Below are 27,642 nucleotides of genomic sequence, written 5' to 3' on the forward strand. Positions count from 1 at the left end.
GCAGCCTGCAGGGTGCCAGTCCTGTTCTCTCCCTACAGAACAGTAGAAGCTCGGCACAGTGGGCTGAGGGTGAAAGGAAGAAGGAGGGATTGCTGAAGGCAGGGACTCAGAGCTGCTGTCCCGCTACAGATCGTGCTATCTGACAGCTTTGCTCTCCAACCCACGCCGCACCCCCTCTGTATCGCTTCGCTTTTTTGGGAACTATTCGGCCATTTTTACCCACCAGCCTCCCTCCTTTTTGCACATAGCACATTCTTTTGAACCAATTTTTCTCCTCGCATCGACTGCTTTTGTTTTCTTTTCCGGGGCGGTCCTTCGGACTCGATTGTAAGTTTTCCACGTGGAAACCCGGACTGCAACAAAAAGTTAGAGTGCAGTGCATCTCGCTGCAGTTGTGTTTGGACTCCATGGTCTGTTTGCCACGTTTCTCCAATTACTGCCGTTTAGTAACATGCCGTTCCCGTTTCACAGCCTTCTTTACCTGCACGGTGCTTCTACTGTGTTGTTTCATGCTTTATCGCTTGCTTACACATTAACTTGCACTTAATTTGAAAGTGTAAAGTGAAAGAATATATAGGTCAAACTTTGTTGCAAAAGTTATTTTAAACTCCTTTAAATTGAGCTTGCAAATAAGCTTCCTTAACTCAGTTTTTCTTGTGTGTGTCCTGACATTTTTATTTTTATTTTTTTCTGTGATATTGCTGTTATATTTCTTAGCTTGCTGTGCCCTCAATGATGGTTGGCTGGGTTTATACTGGAGCAGCCCAGTTCCACGCACCTGGTCCTGCATTAATTTGAACTCTGCTAATATCTGCCACCTCATATTTATCTTGCATGATAATTACCGACCCGGCGTGTGTTAGTATGCCACCTTTTAATCATTGGCTGTGATAATGGACCACACTTTTAGTTTCAATCTCTCTATGCAGGATTTCAGCTCAGATAGCAGCTTCAGGCTGTCAGTCTAAGGTATTTGCTGACATGTGTTGGGCTGTTAAAACACACCTAATAAGTTGGTCTTTCCTCAATGTTTTTACCAAACAAAATGCTATATGTAAGTTAATCCACAATATTTTCCAATCACACATGTTAATTTAAACTTTTTATAATAAGATGATTTAATTTAAGAAAAATATTAAATTGAGGCATACAGTAAATATATAAAAACTAGATCTAACTCTAGGAAGACCTTTCTCTATGTTTTCTAGGCAGCATAGACCAGCATGAGAATCTGATGAAAAAATACCATAATATTATTAGCAATATATTTAATACTGATCTAATAATATATATTTTATTACATTAACTGTTATTTTGACACAAAGTCTTATGTAAACATCTGGAGTAAACACTTGTTAAATGTATTTACTTTTGATTTATTTTTTATGTTGCTGTATTATTCTGCTGTCTTCTCTCTATATAGCAACACAAAACTAACAGTCTAATATTAGCTAATTAATAATTCAGGCAGACTATGCTATTGTCATTTGGGTGTTTTTGTTTTTATCAGATATTTTTCCAAGAAGCCAAATGGCAGGGAATGGTGTCTACCACCTTCTTTCAGCCAGCTGACAAGCAGCGTGCAGCACCACTTGTGCTGCTCACTGCCTGTCAGCAGTATTCAGCACGAGAAAATTTTCTTTGGTATCTTCTTAAAAGTAAGAACTTAAATCATAACATAACAAAAACAGTTTCTGGTTTTCAGACTGTTATCCCTGTTTTACCTTCACACCAGAAACCAACCCATGGTGAATTGATAGAACTAATAAAAGTTGACAGAACTGATAAAATTATTTGTAAAGATATTTTATTTTGGAAGAAAATGTCTTATTGGGTTTGTCAACCTGGTCACAGAGGTGATGGCCTTCATTGGGCGTGCAGTCCAGCGCCTCGTATCAGCAGTGCGTCCCTCTGTAGCCCCACTGTGCCGGACAAGTTCTCGGTCTTACAGCACTGAACACACCAGTGAAAAGAGCGTCCCCTATGAGAAGACACTCAAACAGGAGGAAGGAGCTTCCACAGGACCCACTAAGCCTTTACCAAGGTTAGCCTGAATGGACAGACAGAGAGTTTAACATGTTAAGATGATGTTTCAGCCAGTAAATTTTGCGGTTGTAAAGTTAGTTTTGTGCTTATGTTTAGCAGATTTTTATTAATCTGCTTCAGCTCTTTATATTCTGTCTTAATACAAATAAATATCAAGGCTGATTTTTGTTTCTCTTAAAAGACACAAACTATAAATTTAGCATTGTTTCAACCCAGCTTTAAAAGTTACTTCCTGTTCTGTCAGGTCAGCTGATGTGGTGGTGATTGGAGGAGGTAGTCTCGGCTGTCAGACCGTCTATCATCTGGCCAAAATGGGGATGACCAACGTAGTTTTGCTGGAGAGAGACAGACTGACTGCTGGCACCACCTGGCATACGGCCGGTAACTACCACAGAATTAATAAAAACAAGTTGATCTAAAGTCTTAGGTTGTGTAAGTAAGAGTTTCTGCCTGAATTTAGATTGCCTCATTGTTAATGCCAAAACAGTCCCAGATTATGGTTTTGTCTTGAAGATAATTGTACATGTTCAAATCAATGCACATTCAATCACACAACTCACATCAGAGTGTTTTTTCAGGCCTTCTGTGGCAACTCCGTCCCAGTGATGTGGAGGTGGAGCTCCTGGCCCACACCAGGAACGTGATCAGCAAAGACCTGGAAGAGGAAACGGGTCTCCACACTGGCTGGATCCAGAATGGAGGACTCTTCATTGCTTCCAACAAGCAAAGACTGGATGAATACAAGCGCCTCATGTCGGTATGGACAGCGATTGCTTGGTTCTTGATTTCCTGTAAGATAAAGTGCCATGCACTGCTGGATCCTTGTAATAAGTGTTTTGTTAATATAAAATATTTGATTTCATAGGATTAAATAGAAACATTTCAACAAAATCCAGACAGAAATTTTCATCTACACTGCTTCCCAACAGCAGTACAGATAGATGTCTTATAGAAACAGAATTTTTAAACGCATTGAAGTGACAGGCTTAAAGGTTTTCACCGTAATGGGAACGGTTCACCAGAAATTAGGGGTGAGTAAATGTTTTTTTCAAGAACTTCCGATAAAAGATGCTGAAACAGATATGAGAATAGCGAGTTTATCTCATGTGGTCGTTAGAGATCCTTAGTAATTTGAAATAGCTTTGTATAGTTTAATTATATTTAGACATTCGTAGTACAAAACCTAATCTGAACCTTTTTATGCAGAATAATCAGTTTCTGTAAAGGTGTTAAATGCCCAAGACTATATGTCTCAATAATTGGTTTACTATTCGTATATCTGATTTTTTTTTTTTTTTGGAAGAGTGCACAATCTATGTTTTCCCAAGCTTTCCATCGCATTTTATTTACCAGAAAACTATCTTGGAAGTTCGAAAACACATAAAATATGAATCCAAAATCATAGAAAATAAGTCAATTCCCATTTGTGTTTCAGCTGGGTAAAGTTTATGGCATCGAGTCTTATGTTCTGTCACCTGCGGAGACTAAGGACCTTTATCCCCTCATGAATATTGATGATCTGTATGGAACACTGTATGTTCCCAAAGATGGCACCATGGACCCTGCAGGCACCTGTACCACCCTGAGCAGAGCTGCTACAGCCAGAGGAGCCACGGTAATTTGTGCTAATCTACTGACTCTGTTTTGCTGTTTTTTAAAAAAGGGATTTTTTTTTTGTACAAAAATGTCAATTTACAGAATCATGCAAACACTGCTGAATTTCAATTGTTCAGCAGACAGATGCTGGCACCTTTCACAAAGCCGCAGAAGATGACTACACTTAGAATTCTTGATTGAAGAACACTAAAGGAAAGTTTAGTGGAAAGACAAAATGAAAACGACACAAGGAACATGCCTCTTGCTTTATTATGTTATTCTGCTTCCTTAATAGAATTGTATAATAAAGCCCTTTCAAGAGTTTGGTGGAGGTTCACAAAATCTGGACTGCAGCTGGAGAAAGGGCTTCATGAATCACCACTCACGGATTCATGAAGCCCTTTCTCAAAAATCCTACAAAAATCTTATAAACTAAATGAGGACAATGACTGACCAACTTTAAACAGTTCTGGATGTCATGTGTCTTGAGGTATTACTTTACTACACCGTCCTGTCTGAATCAGGTGATCGAGAACTGCCCAGTGACTGGTATCCAAGTGCGAACGGACGACCTTGGGGTCAAGAAGGTCAAGGCGGTGGAGACACCTCATGGAACCATTGAAACACCGTGTGTGGTGAACTGTGCAGGTAAGACTCAGAGAAACTTTACCTATCCTTTTGACAATGTGGCACATTTCTATGTTGCTTAGAAAAATGTCAACACATTTGGGCGAGGTAAAAGAAAGCAACATTGGAAAATTTTGTAAATATTCACGTTTACAAAAGATTATAGCGTTTTGGTAAACCTTGTTACTTACAGGTGTGTGGGCCACCAAGCTTGGTGAAATGGCTGGAGTCAATGTTCCTCTTATTGCCATGCATCATGCTTATGTGGTGACAGAGAGGATAGAGGGCATACAGGTAAGATTTCTATTAATTATTATTTCCTTTAGTTCACCAGACATATTAAATGTTACAAACACCGGGCCAATGTGACACTAAGTGTGGAAGTTGAAGCTTTCCCATGTATCAGGTTAATATGACCAGCAGGGGTCACTGTGACCAAACAAATTGCTGCTCCTAATTTTCCAGGCTGTTGTTGGTGTGTTTGGAGGAAAGAAAAAAAAAAAGAGGTTAATTTGTATCTATTATTATTTGTGCTTGCTTTGGCTATGCTTGTTTACGCTATATAGCACCCGTGAGACATGGAATGTAAAATGCTTCAATGTATCACTGCAGTTTCCGTCCATCTTCTGCTTGTTTAATGCAGTTTGTGTTCATATATCCTCTTCCCTGAGAGGCTGGTGGTTTTAGAGTGGGCTGTCAGCGCTTTCTTGTGTTGTATAGTTTAAGAGAAGCTTAACAAGCATTACCTCTCCATCATGCACACAGACGTCAGCCCACCCACTAAACAGATGTCGTCAGGGAATCTGTCCCCAGTGTGTGCAACTTGTCAGGTCAAGCGCTTCATGCTGTCCGTGTGTCTGTATTTGTCATTGTGAGGCTGCTGTGGAGGTCTGTGCATGTTTTTATCTATGTGAGTGATACAGTGTTCAGTATTGATCACATGGAGCTGCCACACTGAGCTGAGTGCAGAGGAGGGAGAGGACAAAGGAGCAGTTTGGCTTTCGTTATTTGTCGTGAGCAGCTTTTAAAATGTCAGCTGGCCTGCTGGTATTTTGGTTTTGTACCCAAAAAGTCGATGGAGTCTGGGAAGAATGAATACAGACCAGACGGTTTTGACACGAAAAACGATTTTGCAGAAAGATGCTCTGGCACACGAGAGTTCAATACATCTGTCCAGTTTTAGAATGTAATGTCAGGAGCTTTGAGTCAAAATGTAAAACAATTTGAAGGTTGATTTGATATATGTTTCCACTGTTGCACATGCTTAGCCTGAGCAAGAAATAGTTCTGAGATCAGCTCCCACAAAAACAATCTGAACTCGTTCATATTGATTGATTTCAACCTGAAACATCGGAGCCAAATTCAAATGAGCTGGGTATTAAAGTGCTTGGCTAATTCAATTCATTTCAGTTGAGCAAAGACAATATGTCATAGTAACATAGTCCTGGATGACACCATTAATGATCCACCTCATTTGTTTTTGCAGCTCCTCTTCAAATCTTTTTCTGTATGATTTTAAAATCGGGCAGAGTTTGAGTTGAGAATTTGATCCTTACCCATTAGAGAGAGTTTTATTTTCCTCCTCCTCTTTCTGCTCTTTGGTCCTGCTCTGCACCCATAAGGCCTCTTTTTTAACTCCTCTTGAGCTTGGGGTCATAGTTCAAGTATTATTTGAGATTTTTATTGAGCAAAATTCTGTTGAAATGCTTGCAACTAGCATAACATTACAGACACTACAACTGCACCAAGTATCAGGAGTTCAGTTTGAATACTTTTACAAGTGTGTTATTTTGTTCATATTGGGTATATTACACATTTTCTGAGCGACTTTTTTATAATTGCTTGCATGTGGTAAAACTGTTCATTGCAACTGGACTGCTGTTGAGACTTTAAGTCACTTGATAATAAAGGAGGAAAATTACATAAAGATTTTTTCCTTCACTGTTTATTTTCTGTATTGGATATTGACTGGTACAGCTTTAGATGCTTTCGTCTCCTTTATTAAGTTTAAACATTTTCAGTATTACCTACTAGAATGTATTTTAATGAGGAAAACTCACAATAACTTTAAAGACTAAATAATTAAGTGGGAATTGCAAGTGAAAACAGTTTACCTCAGAGGTCCTTGACTTGCATCTGAGATTTCTTCAGACTAATTTCAGCTCTAATTACTGAATCCTTTAACTTTTCTTTTCACTTCTTGCAGAACATGCCAAATGTCAGGGACCATGACGCATCGGTGTACCTGCGCCTCCAAGGTGACGCTCTGTCTGTGGGTGGTTATGAACAAAATCCCATCTTCTGGGAGGAGGTAACCCTGAATATTATGTGTTGTTCTGAATTCTGTCTGGAAAGATCTCTCATCAAATAGTTCTGCACAAATGGAAAAACCTGCGATATGCAATAATGATGGTGAATGTTGCAATAAATATATGATTTCCATCAAAGTAATACTTAAATTTTTTTTTTATATCTTTATACTTTGGGTTTGCAGCCAATACAGACATGATGTGTGCTCTATTCAGCTACTGGAGAAAAACGCATTATTTCTATTTTAACAAGGCTTTATTGAAAAACTTGCATTTGGCTGAAGTCTGCTTTTTTAAACTATGAAACAACTTAGTTGTTGCTTCTTAATTAATGACTTGACAATATCCCAAAACTATTTCTGTTGCATTAAGTAGCAAGTGTTACCACATAATTGCAGTCAGAGAGAGCCGCAACATGTGACTACTAAATAATTAGCTAATTTGTGATACAGTCCTGGAAGTTTATTGCGATTTGTATGTTATGTATAGGGATTGCTTTGCCCTATTTTAAACTAATAGTGAATTATAGTCTCTATATTTTGAAATGGTCAAAAAAGACTGACAACTCTAATTTTTTTTTTTCACATTTTATATGAACAACTGAAACAAGTTCTAATTTCAGTTTATTTAATTTTTTACCAAATAAGACAACTGTTTCCATAGCAACACAAACTAAAGGCTCACGTGTCTGTAGGAACTTGTTTGTAAGTGTTTTAACATGGAACCAATTCTAATTAGTTTCCATTTTTGGTACCAAAGTGACAAAATTAGATTTTCAAAGTTTCTCTTTATTCCCCTGTAATAAAAGCCAACCCATTGTGGGAAGTAAAATAGGACTTGGTTGTTGTCCACAAGAACTGTCTTTAACAAGAGCACAACATATTTTCCAAAGATCAATCAACTCGTGTGATTTTAATGATTTTTCTCTGATTCACCCAGAAAAGTTTACTCTCTTTACCTTTTTGCATTAGAGGTGGCCCTCATTGGATTATTTATTTCAAAGTATTTCTTCTAAAAATTCAAATTTCAACAAAACCAGTTGAGAAATCTAAAAACCGATTCTAGAGGATGTAGAGGGGTTTTGCTTTTGTTTTACCTATGAAGTGTGTTTGCTTTATTGGATATGTTCTGAAACATCAGAGGGAACAAAGCGGTTTTAGAAGGGTTGTTGTGTGTCTTTTGTACATTTATGTTGGATTTAGCCCCTCACTCCCTACAAATCTCTGGTTTTTCAAAGCAACTTAATCCTGTAACAGTAACATTCATAATTACATAAAAGACATTAAAAGATGTCTCTTTTTCAGGGCCTTGATGATATCTTCTTGCTTCTTGCTCGACCTCCTCAGTTTCTTCCATTTTTGCAGCCTGCCAGTCTGCATATTCCTCTGTGGTTTTATGTGTGAGAGGATTTCTTTGTGCGGTGGCAGCTTCTTTTGTTCTCGTTTGGTAGCTGAGGGTTCCTTTGATGTCTAAGACGGATGGAGAGAAAAAAAAAGAGGCAATACAGAAAGGAGAATTAGTGGGAAAACAGTGAGAATTGATGCAGAGCGTGATGATAAGCAGGACCGATGGGTCGGGAGGGACTTGGAAAGCTGTGCTGCTCCCCTGATGCTCCAATGGAGTTCAAGTATGTTTGATAAAACTGGTGCACAGAAAAAATGCAGGCTTACAAAATTCCTTTTAGATGATCTAAGTTGACATGATCTATGTTGGAGGCGAGGTGATTACTGCTTCTATGCATACACAATAGACATTAAAGGTTTAGCGCTGGTTTAGTTTATAGTGAGTGAGTTGGAAAGAAGCAAAAAGATGAAGCGCAACTGCTCTTTATTGAGTAAGACAGGGATTCTAACCTGCTAATCATTGCTGCTTAATCAGCTGGACTTTCTTCTTGGGTAGCCAGGCTGTGGTTTATTTGTGGCATCTGGTTAAGAGGACTTTGAATTATAGGAACAGTACAACTTGGAATTTTAGACATTTTAAAACTGTAACCTCTTGAAAACATGTTGTACATTCACATAGGTTACAGATCCATTCCTAGGTTGAAGGAAATTTAAACTCTGCATCAAATTGAATTGTTATTCATCTTGAAGAGAAACTTTTTTCACTGTGCTGTTTGGGTGATGTCTCAGGCAGTAGGGAGAATCAAAAGTATTGTTTTGGGGAAATATAAAAATGGAGAGGTTTCACATTTCTTTGCTTGCTAAAATTGATTTGAGTTCATATTTGGTACAAGAAAAATACAAAATGGACCCCCAAAAAACTAATTTTCTGTTTCCATTTTTCATCTTTGACTTGCTTGCTGTTATGGAGTTTGGATTTATTCCCAATGTTTCTTTATTTCCCAGGTGTCAGATAAGTTTGCCTTCAGCCTGTTTGACCTGGACTGGGACGTATTTATGCAACATATTGAGGGAGCTATAAATAGAGTTCCTGTTCTGGAGCAGACTGGTATCAAGTCCACTGTCTGTGGACCAGGTACAAACTTTCACACTCTAGCACATAATGATTTATTATGGACTCATTATAGGGTCCACAATAAATTTGTCTAGGCAAGTAATAAAGTGTACCTTTAGCAGCTGTTGGATTCTTTTCATTACAGATTAGGGTTAATTGGTGTTAAGTTCCTGATTTGTCCTTTTTAAGCTTCTAAGCAGAGAGGCCTGATAATCTGACCAAAAAAAGGAGAGTAGGAAACTACACATTATGGTAGTAACATTAGAATTAAACAAAGGCATGCACAAAATGATTTATTTAAAAAATGATTACCAGCACTAGTCCTGAAGGGCCAATGTGCTGCAGATTGTAGATGTGTCCTTGCTGAGATACACCTTATTAAAATGGCTGAATTACTTCCTCGGCATATCACCTTGGTCTGCAGAGTTTTGTTAATGAACCATTCTTATAGCTCCGGTGTGTTGACTCAGGCAAACATCTAAAATATGCAGCACATCGGCCCTTGCTCTGGTTTTGGATGCCACTGGTTTAGAGGATTTCTATAAACTTTGGAAAATGGAAACATTTATATGGAGATGTTTCGCCCTCTTTTAAATCTTTAGGTACTGCTGTAGCTGTAACACAGTGAAATACCTACATATTTTATTTTATGTGCAAACATTGCATCCATACATACTGTCCCATGTCTGTCAACAATTTAACTAACCATCCATCAGTCCATCCATAATTGCATGATTATGGATGGTCTTTTTCTCCAATAGATATATTGGAGAAATATCTACTGTGAATTCATAGTCCACGTTTAAATTTATGCTTAGTAAAGCAGGCTACAATAGACAGAAAACTCTGGTTGTGAAAAAGCACAGAATTTTAATTATGTAAAAAGACAGTATTTAAAGTCAACTTTGTGATTTTTATCAGAATCTTTCACTGCTGACCATAAGCCGCTGATGGGAGAAGCACCAGAAGTTCGAGGTTACTTCCTGGGCTGTGGCTTCAACAGTGCTGGTATGTGCTGCATCAATTTAAAGAAACAAAAAGAAAAGATATTTTTCTAAACTTTATCTTAAAGTTAACTGTTGAAATACTTGATGTGGAGCTTTACCTTGAGAAATTTGAAATAATGCATGAAAGGCTGAATAAACTTTTTAAGAGCATAAATGGGCAAGCAGGAAAAACAAGGTGAAATGTTTGGATGCTTTTAACAATCTTTGACCTGGACTTATATCTCTGTGTACATGGCCAAGCCACAAATACATATTAGAGAGGACTTCATAGAACACATACACAGTCTTGTTCATGCACAAGTCACTCCATTACTGCACTGAGCCTCTGACATTCGCCCTGGAAAAATATCAGTATCTAAGAAGTGTGTGACAGAGAGAGGAGGCGTAAAGGCTGAAGTAATCAGCAAGAGCTTTAATGGGCAATTGAAAGAAAGCTTTTTCTCTGCAGAGAGCTGTAGGGTCACGCACACGAGATGTTCTGACAAAAGACTGGGGGTTGGAATAAAGTTGAGTTCTGAGTGGGCCCCAGTAAATTGTTGTCACATATTACATAATACTGTGACCTTTTGGCACATTAATATCAGGTTCTGTCCATTAACCTGAATCTTAAGTCTGGCTAAGGCTTTGTCAAGTAGTATTCTCATTTGGGAGAGAGAAAATCATTTTATAGCTCTTGAAATTGTTTTGTTTAAAATCTAGAAATGGTTTGAAGTTGAGAATTATATGGAGATGTTTTTCCCTCCTTTAAATCTTTAGGTACTGCTGTAGCTGTAATCGGTTTTCCGTTATGAGAAAACATGTAAAAGTCATCCACATGTACTGGGACCTGTGGTAAACACGGACAAAAAAATCTTAAAATGAATCAGTAAACTGAAACACAATAAAGGGAAAATGGTTTTAAATTACAAAGTCAGTCTTTTATGGGATTTATGAAGCCAAAAGCATTTTTTTTTATTTGCTAATCTAATATCACAAATCCTTACAGAAAAAGAAGTAATTTTACAGAGGTACCCTGGAAAGAAAAGGGAAGAAAAAAAAGAGTTCTGGTGTGACAGGATGAGTGGAACCAGAATCATGAGAGCTTACAAGCAGACACTCGCACGTCGGTGTGGTTATCTCAGGTGACATTTATCTGTGACACCTCGCCTCCCTGGTTCTCACCACTTTGTCTGGGGTGAACTCCATCATTCTCCTCTCACCCTCCTCCCTTTTATCTCTCAATCCATCCATCTATCCCTCCATCCAGCTGGCCTGCCAGCCGTTCAGATTTCCTTCCAGACTCAGAGTTGACAGTTCCTGGCTGCAGATGAGTGAAGTGATGAGAGATGGAGGAAGAGGACATGCGGGGAAATGATGGAGGGATTCTGTTGCCAATGCTGCTGCATGTTAATGTTGTGCATGCAGCACATTGTGCAGTACTCGCAACGTATGCAAATTATAGGCAACACAGCACAAGCAGGGGTCTGCTAAAGGGACCCAGCTCATTAACCCAGCAGTTCTGGGACTCGGTGGATTACAGCGTTGAGCTGCCATCGTTTGTTTGGTGAATGGTTGGAAACAAACAGAACACTGCAGCTGTTGGATAGATGATGAGGTCAGATTGCTCAGGGGATGCCTTGAGCAGGGGTCAAGCATTGGAATAAAGGTTAATGCAGTCCTCTGTGGCTCAGTCGTATGTCACACAGCAGCTGTGGCAAAGGAAAATATAGCTTTCTTTCTTTTTCAAATTAATGAGACTTTCTGTCTTTCTGACAAGTTGGACCATCAGGCAGGTGAAAAAGGGAACAGAGCTTCAGCTGCTTGTTAAGGTTTTCTCTTGTTTTGCCTTCAGAGGCCACAAGCAACAGAAGCTGCATTTGGAAACAAAAGGTTCTTCAATCTGGAAATGTTTATATCCATATATCTAGTTTATGAAAGGTTGCCAACAGAAAACAAACTAAGCATTATGTCCTGAAGCCTAAGGTGAGAATTTGAGTTTGTGGAAGACAATTTTTGGGTTTTGTGTGCACATTGAATGCCTCACAAAAGTCTCCATTCACCTTGAACCACTTACCTTAACATATTTCTGCTGATTTTATGCTGCAAGATTATGTATTTGACTTATATTATCTATCGCATGAAACCTCAGTAAAATACATTGATGTTTGTGGTTACACTTAAAATACTATATATGTTTTAATAAATGCTTTATATGAGTTTAAAATTAATCTGTTTCTAGCTTCATGAAGTGGATAGCGCAACTTCTGAACTAATAGTTGTTGGTGTACTTTAGAGCAAAACGTGTAGATGGTTTTTGCTGTCCCCCCCCCATTTTATTGAATACTCCAGTGCACTAAAAATCAAACAGGTTTCAGCTCAAGTTTCACCTAAAGACTGTTAGGTTAGATCAAATCAGCAAAGTTAAGCTGATCTTAAATAAAATTTCAATGTTCCCAACATTTCCTCTTTATCTTTTTCTGTCAGGTATGATGCTGGGAGGTGGATGTGGCAGAGAGCTCGCTAAGTGGATCGTACATGGCCGGCCAGAAAAGGACATGTATGGATATGACATCAGGTATATAGGCATGCATTAAAAAGACTCTTCAATGGCATTTTATCAAATGGCACCAGGAGCCACAGCTTGTATTGAAGTCTGAGCGACTTCTTTACTGAGCATTAAATTCCTCTCCCTCCTTTCTCAGACGTTTTCACAGTTCGCTGACCGACAACACACGCTGGATCAGGGAGAGGAGCCATGAGTCATATGCAAAAAACTATTCTGTAGTGTTTCCCTTTGATGAGCCACTGGCCAGCCGTAACATGAGGAAGGACCCTTTCCATGAGGTACGGCAGTTATTCATCATGTTTCATCAGCATTTACCGACTGACAAATAACTTTAATGAGCAGTCCTACTCCTGTTAGGATGCATTGCTTGCTTCAAAGTTATGCTGGGTTTTTGCTCCATATTATGCTCCTTATGAGAAAGAAAACGAACAAAAAGTTAACTAAGAAGTTGGCCATCTGGGTTGGATTCAAAGTAAGCATTGACAAATGGTTTTGCAGGCCATTTCCTATGCTGCCAGTTTGCCTGAGACTGACAGTGATGAAAAGCTGGCTCAGCTTATCACCTCCCTGGTTTAGTGAAACTTCTTATCTGGAATGTCATATTGCAGTTAGCAATCATTTCACCCCTTTCAAGTCATCAGGGCATCTCCCGTCAAGTTTGATTACTTCCACTATTTTCATAGATTGCATAACCGTCTTTCTCTTTTTTTGTCTGTAATTTTGGCTTGTCAAGCACCGACACTGTTTCTCTCAGTGGGTTTGTCTCTCACATTTCTTCAGTCTTCTCTTTGCCTCCTCTTGATCTCATGGCTGATTCAAAGTGATGGCATAAGCGGTGCAACTTAGCTCTGCAGTGACTGCATTTGCTAATGCATGACTATAAATGATCCACTCAGCTTTGGTGGCTAAGCCGTGAATGTTTTTCAGCTTTGTTTCTCTCCTTGGCCTAGCACAAACTCTTAATGGATTTCACCGCCGTGTTTCACACACTAAATTAGAGACATACTCTAATTCTTTAGAGTATGTCTCTAAAGAATTACTTAGAGACATACTTTTTTGAGTGCAAGAGCCTATTTAACTTTCATTGTTGGACTATTAACCTTGTACTTGCATGCATGAATTTTCTAGAACAAGCTATGGTTCCATAAGTTTCATTTGTGTCCCAAGTTTGATTTATTTAGCTTCTGTAATACTTTACAGGCATACATAAAGCTTTCTGCAGAGATTCATTAAACAATTGAGCAAAATGAAAACAAAAAATGAGAACTAAAGGGGTGATGGAGGAATTATTTAATTTAGTCTTTTGACTACGGTACATAAAGAATTAAAACTGTAGCTATGTAAAAAAAATAGTTTGAAATTCTAACCCTTATATTCTATACTTGACAACTTAGATTTTTGAAGACGGCTTAACCTGCCTTAATGGGAACACTTGTATCCATTTTTCAAATCTGAAATGACACAGTGTTGTAATGCGCTATAGCTAGAAGGTGTCCTTTCAGGTATGACCAGGCAGGCAAGCTGTCTCTGTGCAAATAATGAGACTTTCTACTTATAGGAGGCAATATGTGGTTATTTCAGACCATCAGCAAGTCATCTCTGACACTGCTGCTCGCACGCTTTCTCCACCTCGGTAGCACAGATGGTAAATATAGCTTAGTGTGGGACGTTTTGGCAAAAGACAGACAGCTTGATGCCTGCTCGGGGGAGAGCATAGCACAACATACCTACCAACTGTGGGCGACTGTCAGTTTTAGCAAGGAGGATGGAGAGCCTCAAAATATCTTATCTGAACAGTGTTCAAGAATTAGGAAGAGTTTTTCCTCTGTTTCTGCAGCCACTTGATGTAAACAAACGTGGTGCAACGTGTTTTTATCAATTCCTCCATTAGTGGAGAAACTTCATTATCTTTTCTTAATGCAACAAATGTCAGCAACTGTCTGGAGTAATCATTATGTCTACATTTGTGTTGGATCAAGTGGATGAACTGGCCTTTTGTTTCATTAGCTTGTTGATGCAGACAGATCAATAGACTTAAGGAATAACATGTTGTTACTGCAGCTCTAAGTTACTAAAGTTGGTCCTGATCAGTAATCATACTATTGCAAGAGATAGATTGATCAATTTTGTGCAAATAATTTCCTTCAGAAGTCATAGGAAAAGTAAATAGAGACCAGTTAGCTGTTTTGTGAGGGCCTCTGAAGTTTACTAGAGAATATAAGTGAGCATGAAGACCAAGGAGCACAGCAGAAAGGCCAAGGTGAATGTTATGGAGAGGTTTGTAGCAGGGTTAGCGGCCCAGTTAAAGTCCTGATCTAAATATAATTGGAAATGTGTGACAATAAAAATTGCTGTTCAGCAACCCAGTCTGACTGAGTATTTAGTTGGATTTTACTTTGTGCAACAGATTAAAGAGGGTTAAATGGAGATGCATGTATTTTCATTTCACTTTGAAGTTATTCTCTGCTTTGTGTTGACATATCCCATAAAATTCACTATTTCAAAATAAACAATATTTAGTTTTTTTAACCACTGACTTGTATTTTCAGTAAATACTGACAAGTAGATTGACAATATTCTCAGCTTCGTGTGCCCTCTGTATATTTTGTAGCGATTTGATTTGTTTTTGTATTTATTTCATCACTCCAGGTGCTGACAGAGCAAGGTTGCATGTTTCAAGAGAGGCATGGTTGGGAGAGACCTGGTTGGTTCAACAAAGAGGGACCGGCTCCTGTGAGGCTCCTGCAACAAACACACACTACCACAAATGTACTGCTTGTAGTTGCCATGCTTTAACACTGTGTTTGCTTGTCTTGTTAAAAGCCTAAAAACTACGATTACTACGGCGCTTACAACATTAGGAATAATGAGAACTACAGATACAAAGAACTCCTGGGCAAAGAGTACACCTTCGACTTCCCTCCGCATCACGATGTGGTAAGCTACAGAGAGCAGAAGTGTTTGTGTGGAGTCAGAAAAAGTTCAAGGGCTTGTTTTCTCTGTCAAAACACAAGTTAGTCTGATGAGTGTGAATGTTTACTTTTCAGTCTACAGAGTGGAAAAATCGAAAGTCTGAATGAATTTCTGTCATAAACAAGTAATGGTGGTGGATATCAGCGGTGGGTTTAATGATGTAGAAAAAGCTTTAAACCTCCAAGCTAATTTAGCAACTTGATAGAGTCTGGGAGTGAAATCTGTGATTTTTGCCTTTAACTACACTCCCCTGATGAATTCTGCTCTTTATGATGCAACTACGATTAAGCCTTCTTCAAAATAAGAAGACGGCAACGTGTTTGTATTATTTTCCTTCAGCGAGTGTGTTGAACATGTGTGCTGAGTTTTGCTGCTTTCAATGCAGATTAAGAGTGAGTGTCTCTCATGCCGACACGACGTCACTGTGTTTAACATGTCCTACTTTGGGAAGTTCTATCTCACCGGACCAGATGCCAAGAAAGCAGCCGATTGGCTCTTCTCAGCTGATGTCAACAAGAAGCCAGGTTAGTCGGGCAACTGTTTGAAGAAGCACACATGCCTGTCTGCACACACATGCGCACACCCACACTGCATACCTGAATGAAATGAATGATTCATGACGAGGCCTCAGCAGAATTTGATGACATACTTAGGGAGTGATTCAGCCCTTTCATTCAGGTGTGTCGGTTTTGGGACACAACTAAAACATGTAAGACACCGGCTCTTTAAGACTAGAGCTTGAGTTATGCATGAACTGTTTGTATTTGCACAATTCTTAGTTTTTCTAACTTAAAATGAAGTTTGCACATGGATTAAAGATGCAAATTATGCAAAATATTACGTTTTTTTCCCCCAACTTGGTTAGTTTGTACGTGGTTGCAGACACAGTGTGGACAAACAGTTCTCCACCGTTAACAAAGCATCTGTCTATGCAAGACTATCCTTCATGTTTCCTTTAAATCCAATATTTCATACCTCTCTGATCATTTTATCTCTGAGGCAATTACACTACATCTCCCTCCAAGCCTTGTTAAACAAATCCTTCTTGAACACATTTGTATTTGTTAACAACACTGACACAGATAATCACTCTTTTAAATTACAGCTGATGAAGGCATCATCAACATGTATTTAAGCGTGACTGCAAATATTAATTCTTTTGGCAAAGGGATGACGCATCATAAATGTGTGTCACTTGTAATTAGTTACAGATTTATTTGATTTTGGAGGTTTTCTTGATGATGTCTTTATGACCAATGTCTTTGCAAAAAAATATGCCACTTATACTTTGGTACATATTTAGAGTCATCTGGCTGTTACTGAGCTTGTTTCCTGTCAAGTGGTGTGCTATAGTAATTTTAAAAAATAATTTTGGTCATACATAGATTCAAGAGAGAACATCCAGTTGAGTTATTTATGGTGTGTTGCTCTTAGGAGAGAAAATAAACCATGGATTTGGGGTGATTTTGAGGGGAAGTAAATATTTCAACTCTGAGCTGCACATATTCAAGGCTGCACATACAGTATATATAGTGCATTACATAATTCTTCATAATCATTGAATGGTTTTCACATTTTGCCACAAATTTTGATGTATGATTTCTTGCAATAGCAATAGGAGAGGATTTTGTTTTTTGCCGCCCAACAGGCTTTCTTCCAGGACTGACCTGTGTTTCGCTCCATCCATTTTCTCACTGACTTTGACCAACTTCTTCTGTGGTCCTGCTAAAAAATAGCAACTCTATTGCACAATGCTTACTCCACAAAGTTTTACCATTAAGGCGGCTTGTTGAAGCTCATGTGCACTGATACTTTGATGCTTTAGCCAAAAGGTTGGGCTTTGCCCGATGTGACCAGAGCTCTTATGGTTGCTGTTCCCACATTGCTTTTGTAAAACTGCAAATGGGACTTCTTGAGTCTTTATTTCAATAATGACTTTCTTTTTGCCTCTTTTACATAAAAAAACTAGATTTATGAAGTGCCTCACTAATAGTTTTCCCACCTGAGCTGTGAATCTCTCCAGCTCCTCTAGAGTTACTGTAATCTTTTGACTATTTCTGTGGTTAATGCTTTCCTTTCCTGACCTGCCAGCTTAAAGCTACACTACATAACTTTAATTAAAAAATATATATTTTTTCTTGCATATTTGTTAAAACTGTCACTTTGTCAAGATAGTAAAGTATAAGTCAGATAATCTGTGAAAAAATTGAGCACTTTTGTCTTCTCCCAGTGCTTCCAGTACTAGCTGCAGAAATACACCGCTTAACAAATACATAAAAAAAACATATTTTTGTGAAAGGTATGTACTGTAGCTTTAAGTGAAGATAACATCAATAGGCATGAATGCTGTTGCAAAGCACTGTAAATACGTATTCACTGACAGGTGTTTGCATGTTTCAGGTTCCACTGTATATACGTGTATGTTGAATAAAAGAGGAGGGGCGGAGGCCGACCTGACGGTGAGCAGGCTGGAGCCGGGCGCCGCCAAGCTGCCACTGGCACCACCGTCAGATGGTGAGAAACAGACTGCCATCCTCGTTTTAATGAACTTCACCTGAAAACACAAAACAAAGAACTGAGTCTGAAACAAAACTTGGTCAAAATGTGAAGAGATGTGAGGGAAGAGAGAACGTGGGTAGAATTATTATTTATTAGAATCATAGGTGAATATCTTCACACAGATGCCAGCATTAATGCAGCAGGGTTAGGGTTAGGGTAACCATACAGCATGAAGGTAAAGGAATGAAAAGAGTGAAGTTAAACAGTTTGATGTGATTACATCTGCATTGTTATATTATTTAAGATGTTAATTGGTATCCTTATACGACATGTAATGAGAAGCTAAAGAGTCATGTTGTATTTTTCTGCTGGGTAGCTATGCCTAATTTTCTCAAATTACTGGCCTCTCTTGCTCCAGGTGATGTATACTACCTTGCCATTGGAGGCGGTGTCGCCGAACACAACTGGAACCACATTAGGACAGTTATTCAGGACCAAGGCTTCCACTGCCAGCTGACGGACCACTCCGAAGACATGGGGATGATCAGCATCCAGGGGCCTAAGAGGTGGGACGACGAAAGAAGGTGGAATGGTTATAATTTATCCCTACTTTAGAGAATGGGGAAATCATAATGTAGGTCAAATTTATGATTTAGTCATTGAACAGTAAAGATGGCTAAACATCACAGAGACACTATTTTTTTTATTAAGAGCATGTCAGAGTAGGTAAGATGCAGAAAAGACGATTGGACCAGGATTTTAGAGTACAGATGGACAGTAATCTAAAACAACAACAAAAAACGTCTGTAGTGAGGCTAGAATCAGTTGCTTGATCTCAATCTCAAAAAGCTACAGCACAGGAGGAAATGCTTCAGCATTTAGTAATGTAGTGCAAAGGAGGAACTAATCCACTGATCTACATGCCAACAACACGTTCTCATCAGGGTAATTTTGTGAAACGACAGGGTGGGGGGGTCTGGTGCCCATCTCCAGGCAGGCTGCCAGTCCATCACAGGGCAAGAGCACCTCAGTTAAATTTATTTTCTATGAATTATTCACAGTACCAATAACTCTGGCACCAGTTACTTTTATAAAATAAATATATACAAAATTGCAGAGGAGAATTTTTGTAAATATTTAATGTAGAAATACATAATTAAATTAAAGATTTAATAAAAGCTTAATTTATTAAATTTTTTTTCCTCATATTTACCATTCATCATGATGAATGTCCAGAAACTGATCAGTTTTTATTTAACTGATAAAAACCAAGTCTTTGACATGGCAGGTGTTCTTAAAGGCTTGTTTTCTATTTTTTGTTACTCTCTTCCTTCTTTCTGTCTTTGTTGTATTTTTCACTCATTGTGAACATCTCCTCCATTGTAAATGTGTTTTCATCAGATTGAACAGTGTTTTACGTGTAGAACTGTCTCTGTGGTTTACCGGAGCCATAACCTTCGGTTAGTGACTCGCTCAAGTAAAAAAAAAAAAAATGCTGTGAATAAACGGTAGCCCAGGTGTGTGCTGACTTCTTCCAGCATTTCTTTGTTCTTTTACTCACAGAGCAAGCCGGGCCAACTTTGCTTCTTCATTCCACTCTGTGCTCACCTCAGTCTATCTTTTCCTTCTCCCTGACCTCCTCTCCTCCCCACTTTTCTGCCCTCTGCCTTTCTTCTTCCCGTTCACGAAGCTGCAGGGTCCATCCACCCCTGTTCTCTGTGTGGGATTTGTCGATATCTTTTCCTGGAGGCCTTTTTTTTACCGTCTGTTCTCCTCAGTTCCTTTTTTTTCTCCCTCTGGGGTGATCGAATAGTTCTCCTCGTTTGTCTTCTCTCACTGTTTCTTGCTTCCTGCTTGGTTGGCCTATTCTGAGTCACCTTGCCCCTGCTTTCATGGTTTTCCTCACTGATCTGCTTACGTCAAGCCAGGAATAATTACTTCAATCCCGACTGTAGTCTAGCAACGACAAGTTCATTTGTTTGTGGATTTTTTTTTTTTTACTGTGTTTACAAGATTGCAGTTTGTTTTGTCTCTCTCTCTGCCTCTCCACAGTACCATATTTTATGTTTTGCCTGTTCAGAAAATTACTCTTCCTCTGTCATGGTTTTGCTCCCTGATGAAGCAAATTGATCCCAGTAAAGCTTGAGCAGCAAGAAGATGTGTTTAGTGTTTACAGAGATGTGTTGGGGTTTTCTCTCCCGATGATGTCTCACTCCAGTGAGAGGAGTCTTTGATTTTCCTTCTCGCAGCTTGGCACCATGTTTCAAAGTGTGAAACTAATACTCAGCCGCTTGTTTAGGTAATTATTAACAGTATGCGTAATTGATAAAATTATGAAACATCCCGTGTGTATGCACAGCTGACAAGTCAATGTTAAATGGCAAAACAAAGAAATCCCTCCTTTGCTTCCTGGCTCTTTAATTCTCTCGAGAAAGTTTGAGCAAACTAGAGCACAGTTTGAGGTAAACATCAGCCTACATTAGCTTAAGAATAAAAATTTATATTTGTCTGTGCCCACATCTTTCTATATCTGTTACATCACTTGCTTTCTAGAAGAAGGAACTTGCACAAAGCTGCAGAAGCATAACCTCAGTCATTCCACAAATATCCACACGCCTGGCTTCCTGGAACACCATGGCGAAAAATATCCTTAAAAAGCTGCTTTCTCTGTCTTCCCACTCATAAGCATATGAGGCGAAGAGTGCAAAATAAAATATTTATTATTTTGTGTTGACTCATCATTATGTAATATTGATTGCAGTGTAGTTTTCAGGAGGAAAGATTGCATATTTTCTCATTATTCCAGTGTTTTCTGTTTGAGAGACATTTTAGTAACCTAGAAATCAAATAACTTTTTCTTTAATAATAAACTTACAGCTTAGAATTTACAACTTTGTGAATTTTTTTTATAATTGTTTTGCATGTCCTGTTTTTAATTTTACACCAACTTTGTAACTCAAATAGCACAGAATATATTCAGATGTGAACCAATTTGTGCCTATTGTTATATCAGATTGCAATTGTTTTTTTTTGGGGGGGGGGTTTATCAGTCACAAACAGTGAGGGGCAGAAGTGATAAAGAACACAAAGAAGAGTGGAAGAAGAAAAATATTTCATAACTTGGCTCCATCTAGACCTAACAAGGTGCATGTGCCATAACTAAGTTTGAAAAGTTTAAGGATTTGAATGGTGTAACTCTGCTGTACTTTATTTAGCGTTTCTGTTATCTGCTGAAAATATCACTCTCCTCTTTTTTGCAGCCTGAATGAACCACAGATGTGTTATGGAACTGAGGGTTCCTTTAAGATAGATTCTTATGTCATGGTTCTTCTCTTGCTTTTGTCTTTAAACACTGAACTAAAAGTGGAAATAACTAACTTCAGCCTTCCGCAATGATTGCAAAATGACAGTGCTTTGAAATTGTGTGTTAAACAATCAAATAGATTGAATTTTTTCGTTTCTAACTGACTAGTCACCAGTCAGGGAGTTGACCAAATGGTCACCAATTTATCATACAAGCTGATTTCAATGTATTTCTCTTTTGTTTACTCAGTCCAGCAATTTTTGGTATTTGACTTTACATCTAGCTTCAGAATGAAAAAGAAACACAATCCATGGTTTGCGTACACTTAGCATATCTAATTTGGTCAAAAATTGGTGGAATGACTAACATAGTTTGTGACTCTGTTTTTTTCTGCCTTAACAGTCGAGAAGTATTGCAAGATGTTTTGGATGCAGATCTCAGCAACGAAGCGTTTCCCTTCTCTACCCATAAGCTTGTGAACGCAGCAGGATATCAGGTGAAAACACTAAGAATCACACTCAGTCATAGATACCAATCCCATACCATTGAGTAAAAGTTTACTTTTGAGATTTGCTAAGTGGAAATTCTTTATTAATTGTGTTGAGGAAGAATAAATTATATTTCTTACTAACATGTCAAATCAGTCCACATGTGAACTGGAAAGCCTAGTTTAATTAAATGGGACATTTGCAGTAGTTTATAATCGAATTGTTAAAGTTTTATACCTGCACATAGCGGTGCACTAGGCATTGGTAAGTTACTGCTAAGGCTTAATGTGTTTTTAAAAATGTACTCTTATGATTTTGGTTAGGTCTGCATCAAAATAAAAAAGACAAATTATTATAGATAATATAATATGTACTAATTGCTATGTTGCACTATTTTAGCAGGGATGATTGGTGCTTTCTTTTTTAAATTGAACTGTTACAGTCCAGTCTATTGCATACGTGTGTAATAATTCTGTAAGGTATTTGTGATTTGACCTGTGATTTCTGACCTCCTGATTAAAAGGAGAGAGCATTGCACTCATTACAGACTCATGCAGCGGCACATATGTTCACTCATCCTCAGTCTGTCTTACCTTCTCTTGCATAAATTATGCAAGGTCCTGGTGATTGCGATCTGCATCTTCATACGTCGCTGCAGGAGTGTGTGTGGATGTGTGCCAAGCGAGGCGCTTGTGTTGTTTTCCAGCTGGTTGTTGGCCTTGTGTCAGTGACAGTTTAATGGTTGCAGTGCTGTTTGTGTGAGCAGAGCTCTTCCTGCCCCCCTGCACCCCCTCACTGCTCATTAGACTCTCTCTCTGTCTGTTTCTGTTTTTCTAACTTGTCATCGGCAGCGGGTGCGCAAGCATACACATTTATCCATCTAATTTCATGTTGTGCTTCTGTCTGTATGTTTGTTTTTTGCTGCTTGGTACATGAGTGTGGTGGTGTGTGAGGCATGCATGCCTCTGGTGTGTGTTAGGGTCATGTGCTCAATGTACTAACCTACGCTGATCTTGGAGATGTGCATATGGAGCCTGCAGTGATCCCTGACTGGACAGATGGACTTTCTGTCATTGCACCAACTGCGAGAACTGTTGGAGAAGTTTCCTTTCCTCGTTTTTTTTGTCCCCTTCCGCATTTCCTTTCCTGTTCATGTGGAGTGTGCTATCTTTTCCTGTCAATATTTTTGCAAAATTTTTCTTACCCTCTTCCCTGACTCTCATTCATTTCTTTTTTTTTCAGCTAGTTATGTGAATGAGCACAAACGATTCCTCGTTGTGGCAGCTTGATTCTCCACACAAATACCTCCTCTGCTCATCTGTAACCCTCTTTTCTATGCGGCCTGTCATCCAGGTGCGAGCAATGCGTCTGTCATTTGTCGGAGAGCTCGGCTGGGAGCTCCACATTCCCAAAGACTCCTGTGTTCCCGTCTACCGAGCTGTCATGGCCGCCGGTGCAAAGCATGGCATCATCAATTCAGGCTACAGAGCAATCGACTCTCTCAGCATAGAGAAGGGTAACGTAAACAATTTAACCTATTCAGCTGAAATAATGATTTTCTCTCACCATTTGTTTCGCTACAAAGTCGGTTTTAGGAGGGGAGGTGTTGATGCTCATAAGTCCATATTTAAAGTCACACAATTTAAATCTCTTCAGGGTACAGACACTGGCACGCTGACCTTCGGCCTGATGACACACCTTTGGAGGCGGGGCTTGCCTTCACCTGCAAACTGAAGAGCTCCATCCCGTTCCAGGGCCGGGAAACGCTGGAGAAACAGAAGGAAGCGGGACTGAGGAGGCGTATCGTCTGTTTCACCATCGATGAGTCAGTAGATCCTCTGTCTGAAGGCAGGAATTAAGCCTTCAGCACAATGGGAAGAAAAGTTGTCTTTTTATCTTTGCTTAAAATTAGTATGCAGACATGAAAATGATGGAAAATTCATTCTACAAATTTCATTGTAGTATTTTATGTCGGGCATAAAAAATTATTTTTATTGCCGTACTTTAATTGATGATCCATCCGAAGTTGGAGCTTGAATCTTTAGAAATATCTTCCTTAGATTGATAATGATTTTTTTTGCATCATATTTTTTTAAAAAGAAAAGAAGCACAGAGAAATTTGGAAATCTCAGTTAGGAAAGCATGAGCCAAAAATTAAGTTATTACTCCTTTACACAGATTTTCAACTTTTCCTTAGTATCTTTGGTTGCACTTTGAAAGTATTTTATGTTTTTTTCAAAAATCTGAAACAAGTATGTTCCAACACCATTGTTTTTTTGTAATCTTTTACACCAGAAAAATACCAATGTTCGGTCTAGAGGCCATATTCCGTAACGACGTCCCTGTTGGTCACCTCCGGCGAGCCGACTATGGCTTTTTCATAGACAAAACTCTTGGTTATGGATACATCCACAACCCTGATGGAGGAGTGGTGAGTTTGTTACACATTGTATTCCCTGTTTATTTAGGTCTGCTGGACTTATCCAGTCTTGGTTTCTGGGATTGCTCTTCCTTCCATAGTTTCATATTATTTCTTTTATCCCTCTTGGACCAAAGCAGATTGACTGAAAGAAAAACTTAAAATATTTAATGTTTATGTGGGAAAACATTCAGTTCAACTGAACTAAATGAGAAGTGAATAAAGCTGAATATCCCAGCAAGGTTGTAATTATTGATAAACCATGAATGTGGAAACCTTGTAGAAAGCCTTTTATCACTGTTTTATACAAGAATGTTTATTGAAATCTAAATCGTTATGTTAAATATTTATTATCTTAAGTATTTTCCTAAATAGATCTTCCTGGATAACCATATATCTGACCCAACTGATAAGTAAAAAAATATTCTCCAAAGGGCTACAATGCATTTGCTACTCGTTAAATCTTTGTTTCAATGAAGCGTTGGTATTTTCTTTGCTGCAGGCAAGTGATATTTAAGGTTTCTATATAAAAACCTGGTGTTACTCTGAGTTTTCAAGCAATAGGCAGCCGTCTGTGTTAGTTTCACTGTGTAAATGACTGAGAGCCAGAGTGGAAGATCAGTAGGGAGGGCTGCCGAGAGGGAAATGTGAGCTGGTCAGTGAAAATTAGCTTTCTGTGTTTCAAGGGAACTGACAGCCGAGTCACAAAGGGCTTAATTGCTTTCTGCGTTCAGAACTTCCAAGCTGCTCGTTTCTGTTTGTTGTGAATCCTTTGAAATCCCTCTTTCATTCCTGCTTTCCTCAAGCCCTTTACATGTCTTTTTTTTCTTACCAACAAAATATTTTTATTTCCTTCACTAGGTCAGTGGCGATTTCATTAAAACAGGCAAGTTTACGCTCGAAAGGATGGGAGTGGCATACGAGGCCAAGGCACACCTCAAATCTCCGTTCGACCCTGAAAATAAACGGGTTAAAGGAATCTACGAGTGACCGCCAATGTGAAAGCACCGTGGTTAGAGAATAATATGCAACCTGCTGCTTTTCCACATTCAGTTGCCACTACAATTGTATACCTCTGCCATTGATGGTGTTTCATAAATGTGAAGTGATAAAGTGACATTTACGGAGATTGAATTTAACAATATTTGCTCATTCTTAAATGATTTAAATGTTCGAAATCAAAGCAGGTCCACTGTTCCTCGACGTGTGCTCTTATACAATTATTACCATAAAATTTCCACCAGTTCAAGACTTTATCAAGACAAAATGTTTTTGTAACAATAAACTTCACTATCCTTTCAGGAAGCAAACATAACTTACTCGAATAATTCATTTTTTTTTGTGCCAAACTTGCAATTCATTAGGGGATGTTAGTGCAGCTATTTGCATTTATTACTTTAAAGACTCCCTTTTTAACTTTGAAAGTCTTACTTCCTGTAGCAGCTCACTTTGCACTGAGTTGTTGAACAGAATTCATTATCATGACCATAGATGTGTGTCTGTGTTGTAAAGTTTTATGTGAAGCACTGAGGGTGTCCTTAACCAAAGAAGTCTTAAAAGGGCTTGGAAAAGAGATTATACGTGTGTGTGTGTGTTTTTACTCAAAGTAAATCAAATGCTGCAGCTTCCCAGGTAATTGAGTATTTAATGTAATTTGGCTTAAATTAAGAATAAACCTGTTTTTGTTTTTCTTTTTTTTTATCACCAACAACTAGAGATCAAGGCTTCGTCCTGAAGGTAAAATATTCAGTAATCTAGCAAAGTGACTGTGTGTGACCTCCTGCTTCTTGCTTCAAAGTTTTATAACTGTGCCTTGGGCGCTTCATGCCCACCAAATGGCTGAGCTATGTTTTTTATGAGGTTAACTATTTATCACGAATATTTTTTAATAATGATGCGACAGGGGTCACAATATTCCATAAAGGCTCTTTTTGCTCCATTTGGTTTTTTTAAAAAAGTACTTACAGGCTATGAGCTCTGCTGTTTTTCTACAAGTAAAAATCTCCACAGAGTTAAAAAAAATAAAATAAAATAGTGCACTTTTAAAAAAAACCTTTTCCAAACATTGTTAAATATCAAATCTCCTAAAATCAAAGTTTCACTGTACCTTAAGTTGCATGTTTCTCTGGTATGTCTGTGAACCGGACTTAGCATCCTGCATCTATATAGTCTGCGTCAAATTACAAACAGATGAGCAAAGTAGAAAGTTTCCTAAGAAAATGGCTGCGATATGGAAGCTTTCAGGCTTTGATATTACTATGATCCTTTGAAATGGAGCTTTGTGAAAGGGCTTAAGAGAGAATATTTCAAGGTTTTAATCTATTTCTGTTATGTTTTCATGTTCCAAGACAGAAACAAAAACAACCATAACTCTTAAGGAAAGTGAATCATTAAGAGTTTTTAAGCTTAAAAGAATGGAGGCTGCTGCTCTGTGAGAGGTATCAGCTTAGTTTGTTAAACTACTGGTAATTGCTATAATTTGGATTTTAATTCAATTTCAAAGAGTAAGAGAATTGGAGACTAATATTCATGGCTGCAGAATACCAAGTTTTAATCGTGATTGAAGCTTCTCTGGTTGAGGGTTCAGGGTCATTAAATTCTAGGGCTGAAGTTTCAGGTTAGCATAAAAAACACAGCATCAGTGACACGGAAGCTGCAAACGTTTTGCAAGATTGCGGTTGGTTATTGCAGTAACTCCATTTGGTTTCCTTTCCCAATTGCTGCCATTCACTTTAGCAACATTTGTCATCGTCGCCTTCAATCTCAGTTCTTCCAGTTATGTTTATTAGCATAGGCTTGCTTAATAATCCTTCTATTTCCTTACTTTTAGAAGGTCAATTGTTGCTAGGTTAGTAAAATTAGATCTATCATTTGGATTACCTCATAATTAAGATTATTTTTGCCAGACAAGAATCTACAGGAAGTAGCAAATAGCCACATCGTTAATATGAAGTTACTGAGTATGGAGTAAAAGTTGTAGTAGTAATGCTATTCATGTAATAAATTCTTTACTCTGTAACTGAGCCTTTGAAACATAAGATGTTCTTTAATCACCGGATGGGTTTATAAGTTGTTTATCATCACTCTAGTATATCTCAGTGATGCTTGCCGCTGCACATCAAGCACAAAATGTTTACTAATTAATTATTTAAAGTCATTGCTGACTTTAAATAACAAAAGATCAGCAATGACTTTTTGTTATTTAACAACAAAAAGTTGTTAAATAACAACATGCAAAGAGAAATAGTTGGAGTAAATTATTCATGTTGATCTAGACTTGTTACTTATGTTGAAGAGAATTTCTTTATTAATAAAATGTGATTTAACCTAAAGCACTTTGTGTATTTTTCTTTTCAAAAATAAAACCTCCAT

The 27,642-nt window shown here is 38.3% G+C and overlaps 1 protein-coding gene across 1 annotated transcript; it reads left to right on the forward strand.

Moving 5' to 3' along the window:
- The first annotated feature begins 29 nt into the window (after positions 1-29).
- On the forward strand, positions 30-27,602 carry sardh (sarcosine dehydrogenase). Its single transcript, XM_005799700.2, has 22 exons — positions 30-327; positions 1,855-2,044; positions 2,291-2,427; positions 2,625-2,803; positions 3,482-3,661; positions 4,167-4,290; positions 4,463-4,563; positions 6,476-6,580; positions 8,927-9,056; positions 9,957-10,043; positions 12,506-12,596; positions 12,724-12,865; positions 15,237-15,320; positions 15,411-15,524; positions 15,946-16,084; positions 17,961-18,074; positions 18,478-18,625; positions 21,766-21,859; positions 23,205-23,367; positions 23,508-23,676; positions 24,147-24,282; positions 25,132-27,602. Exons 2-22 carry the CDS (start codon positions 1,860-1,862, stop codon positions 25,258-25,260), a joined length of 2,751 nt encoding a protein of 916 aa, XP_005799757.1. The 5' UTR covers positions 30-327; positions 1,855-1,859; the 3' UTR covers positions 25,261-27,602.
- The last annotated feature ends 40 nt before the right edge of the window (positions 27,603-27,642 follow it).

The sequence above is a fragment of the Xiphophorus maculatus genome, chromosome 8, assembly GCF_002775205.1.
Source record: "Xiphophorus maculatus strain JP 163 A chromosome 8, X_maculatus-5.0-male, whole genome shotgun sequence".
Taxonomy (NCBI): domain Eukaryota; kingdom Metazoa; phylum Chordata; class Actinopteri; order Cyprinodontiformes; family Poeciliidae; genus Xiphophorus; species Xiphophorus maculatus.